Genomic DNA, 14,247 nt, shown 5'->3' with positions numbered 1-14,247 from the left:
ATTTCTTTGTTAGACCTGTGTGAATTCCTCTGACCACATTTATCATTATTATAAGAAAGTTAAATATTTTATTTATATTTTAATAAAGGTTCATAAGTGAACCATTACCTTTTATCACTATATAGGAGATATTGCTGTATGCATAAATTTAAGATTTGCTCTGTGTTTTGAAAATAATAGAGATAACACATTAAAAGTATCCAGGCCATAGTTTTTGTCTAAACAAATAAAAAATTAGACCACTGCCCAAATTCAAATTTTCATATATCAATAGACACACATAAATATAATAATTTTCATAGAAACAAGACAGAATCCTATGTATCTCAAGAACATTTATTTTTCCTGTACCTATTTTCATTTAAATGGAACAGGCAGCTTAAAATGAAAAGATATGTCAATTTCCACATTTTATTTTGTTTATACTTCTTTTTATCACATCTCTTTGGTTTGAAAGGGAATATGTCCTTTTGGCAAAGATCAGTCATACAAATGGGTTCTAAGTGCTTCCACAAACCAGGGAAGGTAAGTGATAGAATCTTGCAAAACGTGTTTCAGTTTCATTTAACACTATGTTGCCACACACCAAAACAGAAGCATAAAAAGTTTCATTTAGGTGAGCAAAGGGGGCAGGAGGGATGGAGACATCTGCAATAGTGTCAACAATAAACATAAAATAATAAAAGAAAAACAAGATAATTTTTGTCATTTACTAACATATGCAGTACCGTTGTCAGTGATAAAACTAGACTTTTTTTCGTTAGTGAAAATCTATCACATTGGACATCTATTAATGCTAAAGCGTTAGACCGGTGGTCGGCAAACTGCGGCTCGTGAGCCACATGTGGCTCTTTGCCCCTTGAGTGTGGCTCTTCCTAAGCCTTAGGAGTACCCTAATTAAGTTAATAACAATGTACTTACCCATAGAGTTTAAGTTTAAAAAATGTGGCTCTCTAAAGAAATTTCAATCGTTGTACTGTTGATATTTGGCTCTGTTGACTAATAAGTTTGTTGACCACTGCAGACTGTCTCTGAAATGCTTATGTTCTTTTTTTTAGTTCAGAGTTTAGTGCAGGGATGTGTTCATTCTGAAAATTCATTTGCCTTTTAAAAAAAATTGAACATGATTATATATTTTTTAAAATATATTTTATTGATTTTTTACAGAGAGGAAGGGAGAGGGATAGAGAGTTAGAAACATCGATCAGCTGCCTCCTGCACACCCCCCACTGGGGATGTGCCCACAACCAAGGTACATGCCCTTGACTGGAATCGAACCTGGGACCCTTTATTCCCTAGGCCGACGCTCTATCCACTGAGCCAAACCGGTAAGGGCTGAACATGATTATATTTAATACGCAACTTCCATTCAACCAAAAAGTAAAACGCTACAGTAAAATAATAACAAAAATAGGGCATGAGAAATGGTTAACATCTTTAATCTTAACCAAGCTCTTAGAAACCAGTAACAGAGAGACTATAATCCAAGAAAAGTGGAAAAAAGAAAATGAAATAATACAAGTGATGATCACAGGATTCAGCATTTATGATGATTGTGCTAAACAGTGACAGAATAATTTATCTGCAATATCACACTGTCACCGAATAAAAACACTGACATCTAATGTTTTTCAGTTTCGAACAGTGTTGTAGTCTTAACTCTCATAACTGAACACTGGGAGACAGATTGATCAGTAATATCTACAATTAGGGGGAAAGATAGTTTTTCATCAAAATATAAATTTTGAATATGCTTTGCCCTGGCAATGCTAATTCATTAAAATTATTTCAGTAGATTAGTTGACCAAATTCAAAATGAGTTATATAAAAGCATGTTTAATGCAGAGAAAATATGTAGTTAGTATATGCACTCTAAAACACTACTTGCTTATCAATTTATTAACACAAAGGAAATGTATAAAATCCAATAGCAGATAATAGTGTAGGGCATACAGAAAAAAATAAGTATATGACTTCAAAAAGTATAAATATATATATATGTATAAATGTAAGTGGTTTTATAAAAGCAAGGGTTATCTACTATCAGATTGTAGACAACTACAGGAATCCATTTTTTATCTTAAATCTTTAGCAGTTTACTTTACACAATATGGCTTCAAGATATGCTTTTGAAATTAGCATACTAAATTCACAGAATGTTCAGTTAAATTATTATTTTTTATGTTGTTAAAATATTGCTTATAGTACAGAGGTATTTTGGGCAACCTACAGTGCTCTTTTCCTGTTTCATGCAACAGGGAGCCTTAACTAAACCTGGTTTCCTTGGTAGCATTGTCATGCATTTATATGATAACTAGAGGCCCATCCTGCGATTGAAATCTCGAAAGGAGGGACCCCGCAGGCCAGACAGGCACCTCAGTTGGCCAGGACCCGCATCTGACTTCCCCGCCGCAGGCTCCCCCTGTCTCCCTGCCTGTGTTTGCTCCGGGCCACTGGAGTTGCCTTGCCAGCTCAGGAAGGCCCCCCGCCCCCCACTCGTCTCTGTCTGGGCCTCACCTGCACACACAACCTCCTCCTGTCCAGTCATGACCTATTATGGCATCCCGGCCTAATTTGCATATTACCTCTTTTTATATATATAGATTATATATATAGATGGCCATCTCTCAGGATCAGACAACCATTTTCTGGAAGAAAGACTTTATATAGACAATTGTTCATTTAGTATTAGGCTTAAGGACACCAGTGATATCAGGAAAGCCATGTAGAGACAGATATATTTTATTTATTTAAACAAATGCACATAGATATAATCACAATAAAATGTCAGCATAGATTGGGAGGTAGTAGCTCATTTTTAATTATTTTAAAATTTTAAGCTCTATTTTTGTACATTTAAAAAATAGATTCGTTTTTACATGGAAAACAGTTTTTGATGACATGTCTAGAGAATTTTACCAAGGGTTTGGAATCCTGCACATTGATCACTAGATCCATATTCATATGTTCTTTTTCTCACATTTATCTACCCTCAACTCGACTTTATATTCCCACAGAATCAAGGAGGTCACACATGATATTATATACAATGTGACTGATTGGGTAAAATATGGCAGTGGAACGTAGAATTCCATTGGCCTCTCCAAAACCACCAACACCACCGAAGGGAGGACGAATTTGGAGATCTTCACATGAAATAAGAGTCAATGAAAACAAAAAAACAAAATTAGAATTTCTAGGGAATTGGTGTGAGGGTATAGCTTCGATATGAATCTTTCTAGAATAATGGGATTGTGCACCGGTGAGTATTTTTAAATGTCTTAGAAATCTGATCTGTTGGTGAATAATAGATTATGTGGACTCCAGCAAATTAGAGTTGAAGTGTTCACATGGTAGACCATACTCTCTTTCTTTCTTCTAGGTCACCTGTGCTAATAGTATCCCAAAAGCTTCCATCACTTCCCCTGAGCAACAGCTGCTGTCAGAAGAGGCATGATTAGTGCTGGCATATTCCTGACTGTGAACCCTAACATAACGTTCTCCAGGATCCTCCAAAACTATTCCAGCAAGCACCACCCTCACTGCTCCACTGGGTCCTGGATCACAGACCATTTCTATCCCTTGTTTGTTAAGGCTGGATAGGACCTGAGGGGCTGATGGGGTATTGGGGGAATGTTATATGTAGGAACCCATAATCACTCTGCCTGCTTCACAAATGGATTGATGAAGGAAGAAATAACCAAGAAATGCATTCATTACCTGAACCTCTCACTAACTACACTTCTCTATTAAGAATAGAATAGTTCTACAACACTAAAAAAAAAAAACCAGTATTGTCAGAATATATGAGTTATCTGGACCAAATGAGTTATCTGGACCAGAACACTGAGGACATCAAGTTCTTAATATAAGATAGAAGTAGTAAAAATTATCATAAGTGCTATATAGGTTGGTATGAAAATAGCATGATTGATTTTTAATTAAACTAAACTGCAAACTCTATCAAGTGCAATACAAATGTAGGCAATATTATTAGCATAATCACTTCCACAATTTGTAATAAATTGGGTATGTTTCAAGGAGAGTCATTTTACCTATAGCATATTTAGCAATGTTTATCTCTTCTTCTAGATACTGAAAAATAGTAATATGAGGTCAACCCCTCTTCCACTTCCTTCTTTAACACCAGGGGTTTCCAGACCTGAATGATGGCTGCTGAGAACTGCACTGTGTTTACTGACTTCATACTCCTAGGACTTTCTGACAGACAGGATGTGCAGCAGGGGCTCTTTGTGCTCTTCCTGCTGGTTTATGGCATCACCGTGATCGCCAATCTAGGGATGATCCTGCTGATCAACATGGACCCCAGCCTTCACACACCCATGTATTATTTCCTGAGCAACCTGTCTTTCTGTGATGTCTGCTACTCCTCCACTATTGCTCCCAAGATGCTGGTTGATTTCTTATCTGAGCAAAAAAGGATTCCATACAATTTGTGCTTTCTTCAGATGTTTCTTTTTGGGTTCTTTGCAGCTGTGGAATGTGTCATGCTGTCTGTCATGGCATATGACCGTTACGTAGCCATCTGTAATCCACTTCTTTATACAAGTGCCATGTCCAGGAGAGTGTGCCTCCGGCTCGTGGCCATTGCCTACATTGCAGGTTTGATGGATGTAACAATCTTCACCTCTTGCACTTTTCCATTATCATTGTGTAATTCCAATGTCATCAATCACTTCTTCTGTGACATCGCACCTTTATTAGCTCTCTCCTCCTTGAATAGAACCATCATTGATATAGCCACAACCATTTCCTGTAGCTGTGTTGTGGGGTCCAGCATCATCACTGTCCTCCTCTCCTACAGCTACATCATAACCACCATCCTTAGAATGAACTCAGCAGAGGGCAGACGCAAAGCCTTCTCTACCTGTGCCTCCCACCTAACCGCTGTGGGGGTATTTTTTGGCACACTCTTGTTCATGTATTTCAGACCCAACTCCAGTTACTCCTTGGACACGGACAAAGTGGCTTCTGTTTTTTACACAGTTGTCATCCCCATGTTAAACCCACTGATCTACAGTTTAAGGAATAAGGCTGTTAAAGGTGCCCTGAGAAAAGCACTAGGCACTAAGTTATGTTCTGGGTGAAAGCATGTTCACCCAAAAAGTTTTATTTAGAGATGTTGAGAGCTCAAGTTCAGGTACTTTGACAAGTGTCCTGTAGTCTCACCAGTACAATTCTGCCTATATCTTCATCTATCTTTGTGTCTGAATTGAGTGTAAGATACAGTGATTACCAATCTTAATCTCTTCAAATTTAGGAATAGTGATAGGTTTACTCTACTGTTTTGCAAAGAGGGTCTTTTTATACCACTCTCTCTATTCATGAGTATCTCCCAAAGAAATATGGGCATAGTCTCATCTCCCTCCTTGCCAATTAAATTTATCCTCCTTAAAGCTCCATTTTTCAACACAATGAGTTTAATAAACTTTCTCAGTCACAAGGGAGTTTTAGTGGTTTAAGTTAGGTGTTGTTTTTTTGTTTGTTTGTTTTTTGTCTTCTTCCTATGTACTGGCATCATACTGTAATTTTACATCATAACACTTAGAAGTAATAAGTAGTAAATAAATAATAATATAAATTTAAATTTTCTTGCCCTAACTCAAAGGTTTATAAGTGCAAAGCCCTTGCCTGACCTGTTCACCATTATTTCTACTTTGCTATTTACAATGCTCATTTTCAGGATGCCATTCAAAAACTTTCATTGCAGCAATGTTTACAAATAGCAGAGATTTGGAAGCAGCCCAAGTTCCCATCAGTAGGTGAGTAGATAAAACAGCTGTGGTACATTTACACAATGTAATACTACTCAGACACATACACACACAACAGAAGATAATATTACCTTTTGCAACAACAATAGGACCTGGAGAGTACTATGCTAAGTGAAACAAGCCAATCAGAGAAAGGCACGTACCACATGATTTCACTTACCAGTACATATGGAATCTAGTGAACAAAATAAACCAACTAAGTGGAAACAGACTCATGGACCCAGAACAAACAGCTGTCAGATGGGGTAGAGTTGGGGGCTAGATGAGGAGAATGAGCGATTAAGCAAATAAAAAAAGGAAAGGCTCATGGACACAGACAACAGTATGGTGATTACCAGAGGATAAGGGTGGAGGGGGTAGGAGAGGATAAAGGGAGGATAAATGAGATGGAAGGAGACTTGACTTGGGATGGTAAATGCACAATGCAATATACTAGTGTAGCAGATGTATTGTAGAACTGTATACCTGAGACCTGTATTTTATTAACCAACATCAACCCACTACATTCAATAAAAAATTATTGAAGGAATGCATGTATGTCCCCTGCAAGACTGATATAAAAAGGAGCCTTTGGCACTAGCTGATTTGGCTCAGTGGATAGAGTGTCAGCCCCTGGACCAAAAGGTCCAGGGTTCGATTCTGGTCAAGGGCATATACTTTTGTTGCAGGCTCCGTCCCTCGCCATGGTCTCTGAGGTGAGTGTGGGAGGCAACGAACTGATGTGTCTCTCTCACATAGTTCTTTCTCTCTGTCTCTCCCCCTCCCTTCCACTCTCTCTAAAAATCAATGGGAAAATATCCTCAGTGAGGATTAACAAAAAATTAAAAGGAGTTTTATCAATGAAGAAGAAAAAGAACTTTATTTTATTCTAATATGTTCATCTTCACAAAATTCACCTGTATTTCTTCCTTTGGCCTAAGCTGAGTATCAGATAAGGAATTATTTTATGTAAAGAACTTTTTGGATCTATTAATTCTGATCATTCTGTCCCAAGGATCAGCAGGATCAGCAGTTCTAGATTTTAAATTATTTTAATTCTTTTAATTGATTTTAGAGAGGGGTGAAAGAAGAAAGAGAGAGAGAGAGAGACCCATGTGAAAGAGATACATCAATTGGTTGCCTTCCATATGTGCCCTGACTAGGCATGGAATCCTCAACCTAGGTGTGTGCCCTGACCAAGAATTGAACCTGTGACCATCTGGCACATGGGAGGACACTCCAACCAACTGAGCCACCTGGACAGGGCAGCAGTTCTAGAGTTATATTGCACTTCTTATTCTTCACATCAGACTGTGTTTTTCCCTTCTTGCCTTCACACTGGAGAATAAATACATGCTCTTGACAATTATACAGAAACTGCATGAATGAAGTGGGTGATAAAGGATCTTGACCTACTCTAATGGCTACTAGAAAAAAAGAACTTTATCTTACTTTACATTTTCATAGAAAATACTAATTAATTAAAAACATAAAATGCCCAGAGTGATTAACAAAATTTGTTTAGAAAACTGAAATTCCCTAGGTTATTAACGATAATTTATGTTCAATGAAATAAAACAAAGAACAAAATAATATTTACATTAGTATTTCATTTGTAATGAGTTAAAATGATTCTCTGTGTATCTGTGAAATAAACTGAAACTGTACTCTAAACACAATTTCAATAGTGGTCATTACTTTATGGTTGGATGTTAAGCAATGCTAAAATCTATTTTAATAACTTAAAATAAGTTATTGTACATGATGTTTGTACTATTATCCATTATCTATTAATCTAGTTATGAAAAACATTATACAATTTTAGGTTTTCGGAGTATTCATTCATTCATTATAGAAATATGGAGGTTCTCTCTGCTTTCTGGAGGACAGAGTTAAAGGTTATACAGGTTTTTCATTTAGGTTTTTCATATATATCCCTTTAATGTATAAAGTGCGCTTAATATTATGTGCTTAAAACAGCATAAGAATGAAATAACACATTAAAACATGCAATTTTCAGCTGGTTATTTTACTTATTGAACACAGTTTTAAGACAAAATAAAAATATTTTACTATGTTTTAAATATTTCCTTTAACAATCTCAAATACTTTGTCTTTCACAGACTATATCAAATATCAGAACCTCTTAATCACTGTTAAAATCTTCCACCAACGAAATGTACTTTATTAAAAATATTAAATATATTAATTTTTTAAAAATTAAACCAGTTCTCCAACTCTCCCACCGGCCTGATGAGCTGCGCAGACTTGGGCACAGCACCGGCCTGAGCTGCCTTGGCCTGGGCCTGGCACAAATGGTCTTGGTGCCTGGCTGCACTGCTCGCCAGCACCGCTGCAGAGAACATGGCCAGATTTTATGTATATAATATATATAATACATATATACATATATGCATATGCACACAAATATATATGTGTGTAACTTCTAATAACTCTAATCTTCCAATCATCAGAGCATGTAGAGTTATTGTGCTTCTAAAGCAAGATCCCTAAAATCACGAAAGATACTGCATAGGGTGTGTGGGAGAGGTAGAAGAGGGTCAAGGAGAGATAAATGTTGATGGGAGGAGACTTGACTTGTGGTGAACAAACACAACACACTATACAGATGATGTATTAGAGAATTGTATACCTGAAATCTGTATCATTTAATTAAGCAATGTCACCCCAATAAATTCAATTTTAAAAACAATGCAAAGATCTCATCATGCCGTTAAAAACTACCCCTTGACTGATTTCTGTGCAAACTTCCTACTTTAAAAAAAAGAAAAGTATTGTTGAGAATATTACAGATGTCTCCCACTTTACCCAATTACCCCCCTCCACCTGGCTTCCACCCCACCCCAGGTCTTCATTGCACTATTGTCTGAGTCCATGAGTTATGTAATCTCTTCCCAACCCCCTGCCCCACTTCCATCTGAGATTTGTCAGTCTCTTCCATACTTCCACGTTTTTTACTGTATTTTATTCGTCAATTTATTTTGTTCAGTAGATTACACAGATAAATGAAATCATGTGATATTTGTCTTTCTATGACTGGCTTATTTCACTCAGCATAACAATATAAAGGTCCCTCCATGCTGTCTCAAAGGGTATGAGATCTTTCTTTTTTATCGCTGCATAGTATTCCATTGTGTAAATGTACCACAGCTTTTTTATCCATTCGTCTACTGATGGGCACTTGGGTAGTTTCCAGATCTTAGCTATTGTAAACAACACTGTTATAAATATAGGAGTGCATATATTATTCCTGATTGGTGTTTTGGGGTTTTATTCTTTTTTATGGCTGCATAATATGCCATTGTATGTATATCACATTTTTTTTATCCATTCATCTATTGATGAGTACATAGGTTGCTTCCTCATCTTGCTTGGCTAGCATTAGTAACTAGTGGCCCAGTGCACAGATTTGTGCACATTGAAAGGAAATTAATTAGAAAAATATCTTAATATCACTATTCACTCTTTCTATATAATAGAAGTGTCAACCAAATTCATGATTCACAATGACAGATTGAAACACACGTGTGTGATTGGCACCAGCGAGAGCTTTATATATATAGAGTAGTGGCCCAGTTCATGAAATTCATACACATTAAAAGGGAATTAATTAGAGGAAATATTTCAATATTGCTATTTGCCCTTTCTCTATAATAGAAGTGTCAGAGATGAAAGAAAATTAGTAAAATGTATATGAAAATCTCCCTCCTGTCAGAGTCTGAGGCGCCACAGGACCCAGAGTCAAGTTCCCGGCAACTCCCATACCTCGAAATCACTTGTGATCCATACCCAGCCGGCCCACCCCCATCAAGACTCGTTGGGTGGGTTACACAGCCTCAGGTCCCCCATCACTCCCCGCCAGACTTGGCAGGGGATGCGAGCCTCAGTCCCTTGTCAAGCCCCACCAGGCTTGGCAGGGGATGCAAGGCTAGGATGTGAGTGCGGGGCTTGACAGAGATGCAAGCCTCGCATCCCCCATCAAGCTCCACCTCCTACTGTTCAGTTGTTACATGTGATGGCGTGATGATCATTTGCATATTAGCTTTTTATTATTATGATAAACTTGCTTAATTAGACCTGCTTTCTGATTTAGCTAAACGTTTTCCAGCCCAGTGAGGCACCCCAACTTCTCTTTCAGGTAATTGTCAGCAATACAGCAGTAAATTTCAACATGAAGCAGATTATTATAGTAGATCATGCAGGGAGAACAAAGGGTAAAATATTTAACTGCAGTAGTGATTGACTATGTTCTGCGAAGGGAGAAAACTTGCAGTCATTTTCAAGGTCCACCATTTCTTACTTCTTTTCAGTCAGGTTAGTTTCTAAGCTTTCTAAATGTCCATTTTCTGGCTAATGAAAAGAAAATAGGATTCCACCAAGTCTCCTATCTACCTACTCCAGGATTTCTGTGAGGGTCAAATGAGATGAGGCACAGAAAGACGTTTGGTTAAAGTGTAAAATGTTTGCACCTGGCTATAAAGCAAGTCATGTTCCTGGGCTGAAGAAACTGCAAGGAGGCTAGTCACTAGGGAATGGAAGCTGGGTGTTGCTACATGACGTCATTACCCGGCGCCCACAGTCACCATTTCTGGGCTGGGCTGGGCTGTGGGCCACATTTTGTGCCATGGGGTCTCGGCAACATCAGCTGCAATTTAGTGGGCTGTTGCTCCAGGGTGGTGACGGGGCCTGTGTCCCACTTGGGGGAAGCCAAGTGTTGCTTTGTGGTCGCCAGGTCTGCGGTGCCATTTCTCTGTAAATGACCAGTGCATGTCACGGCAGCTCCTGCACTGAGTGTCTGCCCCATGGTGGTCAGTGCACATCATAGTGACCGGTAGGATGGTCAGACACAGCATATTAGCCTTTTATATATATAGATGCTACTATGAACATGGGGTTACCAATATCTTCTCAAGTTAGTGTTATTTTTTCCTAGTCATGTACCCACTCTTTTAAAAGAAACATTGCTATTTATTTGAAAATATAAGAAAACCTGGAATAGAGATTGAAAAACTTTTAACTAAATCTTTATGTTCTCATGATGTATGCAATTTTCTGTAAGTTTTTATATTTTCCTGGGTTTTGACTTTCTTATCTCCGAAATATATTTAGATGAATTAATGTATTATTCTATATTAAAAACAGTATAAAAAAGACACCAGCATTAGAGAGACAAAGGAAGAGTGGCAACAGTTCACTAGTACCATAATATAGCATTTTCTTATGTTTATCTGATGGTAAATTGCTAGCAATTACTTAGGTGGTTTGAGATTTGCCTTAGCTATAACTCCCACAGGAGTACATTTGGTGCTTTGGTATTGGGATCATCACACACACAAGGGCAATACATTATGAAAAGACATTAAAACCGGTCACTAAGAGCCATTTTCCAAAAATTGAAAACATATTAATTTCACTCAATTTTGCCCGAGATTATTCTACCATTAGAAGCTAGGGGTAACTCCATAACAACACACAAGAAAAACAAAAACAAGTGAGCTAAAGTAACAGCAGTCCTATGTTCCTTTTTACTCCAGGTGGGTTTCAATAGAAACATGAAATTTCCTGAACTACTGGAATGCACAAATCTACATGCCATACACATCTTATCTTTCTTCTTGTTTAAATAAATTTTGCCTTTACAGGTCTCTGGCAATTAAATTAACTCTGATAATATTCAAGATATATAACTAATGTACACGATTATTATACATTTTATAAATGACTCAAACTCAACATAAACTATTACTCAATAAAGGGACAATGCAAAGCTGCCAGGTCACACAACATCAAGGGACCAATGTCCTCATTTTCTAATGCTTCCTGGGACTGGTGCAATGCAGCTGCCCTCTACATCACTGTCTTCACACCAACATTGACTCTATTCCATTGCCCAGCTGACATACATAAAACATTCCCAATGTGGTGGCCCTTCCTATTTGCTCCCTTCTGTCTTCTATCAGTGTTAGGATCCTACCTTTGTTTAGAAGTGGGACCTAAATGGTCTCTCACTTCTCCCAGATTCTAGGAGTCTATGGGCCATTAATTTTGTGAATTTTTAGATGTCACTTTAACATATACACACAATAATATTCTAGAGAGTATTTAAGAGACTTATATTTTAAGACAAATTTGGTTCATTGCACTGTATTCAGGTATCTATGGAACAACATCTATTAATTCAATGAAATAATGTCAAAGAGACCCTAGACGTTAACTTATTACCTCTGGTTTTCAAGTTCTGTTTCATATCATGAGGTTGTTAGAGACAAGTCAACCTTGAAATATATGAAATACATCATAATATGTGTTAGTCATTAGATAATTCAAACATCTGACTCGGGCAAAATGGCCAAATTTTTCTTTATTTAAAGTCAATCTCTTTGCTTCTAAGCATGATTTTCATAATTTATTTTTTTAAACACACGGATATGAAAATTTATGTAAATATAAATTTACTCACATCAGAGTTGTTCATGCTGTGAACAATTATATATAACCAAGTGTCTATTAGCAGAGAGTACATTGGATAAATTAATGCACAAGAGTCGAAAGAAATGCAATATCTGTATTCATAATACTTGCTTATATTTATAAAGGTATATTTATTCTGACCTCATTTGGGTTTAAAAGTTAAAAATCTAATAATATAGGCAAAAGAGGTAGTGTGATTTTGATCAGTATTTTCCAAAAATATTTACTTTGTGAGTGTGTTTAATGTAATAATGTTTGTGTATGTGTGTCCGTGCAAGTGTGTGAGTAGGTGTGTAATAGCTTTGCAACATGCAATTAGAACAAAATGCCATACAGGGATTGGAGAACTGGAAATTAGGAATACTTACTTTATTAGTTTTATTTAAAGCACAGGTAAATTCTGAAGGCATTTTTTTCCTCTTTTATTTTGAGTGGAAGGGAGGGGGAGAGAGAAAGAGAGAAAAACATCAATGTGAGAGTGAAACATTGACCAGCTTCCTTCAGGCCCCCTATAGGGATCCAGCCCACAACCAGGGCATGTGCCCTGACCAGGAATTGAACTGACAACCTTTAGGTGCATGGGAGGATGCCCAACCAACTGAGCCACATCAACCAGGGCAGGAATACTTATTGATTGGACTCATTTTGCTATGTCAAATAAATATAATATTGGGTGGGCAGTAGAGAGGACAAAACTAAACAATTCCTAAAAGGTCCATATTTCTTTTCCAGTCAACTTTTGTGTATGAAATATTGGACAATAAAACACATTATTATATCTGTCACTTATTCTTTTTTTAATATACTTTATTGATTTTAGAGAGGAAGGGAGAGGGAGACAGAGATAGAAACATCAATGATGAGAGAGAATCATTGATTGGCTGCCTCCTGCATACCCCCTACTGGGGATCGAGACCGCAACCTAGGCATGTGCCCTTGGCCGGAAATGAACCTGGGACCCTTCAGTCTGCAGGCTGACGCTCTATCCATTGAGCCAAACCAGCTAGGGCTCTGTCACTTATTCTTGAAAGTCCAAGTGTTCAGCATCCTGGAGCAGACAGAGATGTTGCAATAATCAAGCTCAGTCAGGAGACAGCTCTGGGCCCTCCTACACACAGAGCTGGATGCAACTAATTTGGTACTGAGGCAGAGACTAATGATTTTATCATGCCTAGTTTAGATTTGTTTATTTTTTTCCTTTATTTACTGGAAAACATGTTATAAAATCAAAGGCATGTATGAAATACTAGGCAAACTTTTAATTTCTTGCATCTATATATTTTAAACGTATATATACATAGATAAAGGGGAATATAGGAGAGAGCAAGCATGGATTGTGGAGGAGGTCAAATATTTTTTGCTTGTTTGTTTTAAATCTTTTACATATACTTTTACATACACTTTAAAATATTCATTTTTTTATTTAAATTCTTAATTGTATGAAATATTACATAAGTTTCCTTTTTGCCCCCATTGACCTCTCCCCAGCATTATGCTAAGCAAAATAAGCCAGTGGGAGAAAGGTAAAATCTTCATTTTTAAGTGATCTAATTGTTTATAAAGATGTGCTCCTAGAAGCAATATATAAATGAGTTTATACCAACAGTTTGGACACCTGCACATTGATTATTAGACCATTATTCAGATTTTCCTTAGCTTTTTTCCATCTACCTTCAACTCCACTTTTATATACACTCACAGAAGAGAAGAGGATATGTTTTATAGTATGTGAAAGATAATAGGTTTGGGTAAAATAAAACAGTGGGACATAGAAGTTAATTGGGCTGGGAAGAAGCAACATTTTTAAAGCAACGGGAAGCAAATTTCAGAGATATTCAAGGAAAATATGGATCCAAAATAAATATATAAAACACATTTTAAACCTAGCAAATTGAGATGGAACATAGTTAAGAAATATATAAGTACTAAATAAATGTATAAGAAAAATTTTAAAAACTGCTCCAACTCAAATCCATAAATG

General features: G+C 36.9%; 1 protein-coding gene across 1 annotated transcript; it reads left to right on the top strand.

Annotated features, from left to right (window-relative positions):
• The first annotated feature begins 4,169 nt into the window (after positions 1 to 4,169).
• On the top strand, positions 4,170 to 5,108 carry LOC139001238 (olfactory receptor 5AP2-like). Its single transcript, XM_070402956.1, has one exon. The coding sequence runs from the start codon at positions 4,170 to 4,172 to the stop codon at positions 5,106 to 5,108; it is 939 nt and encodes a 312-aa protein (XP_070259057.1).
• Positions 5,109 to 14,247: the final 9,139 nt, after the last annotated feature.

Source organism: Myotis yumanensis, unplaced genomic scaffold (genome assembly GCF_028538775.1).
Source record: "Myotis yumanensis isolate MYYU_CA2020_CCGP unplaced genomic scaffold, mMyoYum1.0.hap1 SCAF_219, whole genome shotgun sequence".
NCBI lineage: Eukaryota > Metazoa > Chordata > Mammalia > Chiroptera > Vespertilionidae > Myotis > Myotis yumanensis.
This window is presented reverse-complemented; position numbering and strand designations above follow the sequence as displayed.

What these genes read in the sequence shown, in the direction of transcription:
- LOC139001238 (XM_070402956.1), top strand. Translation starts at nt 4,170, where the DNA reads ATGGCTGCTGAGAACTGCACTGTGTTTACTGACTTCATACTCCTAGGA.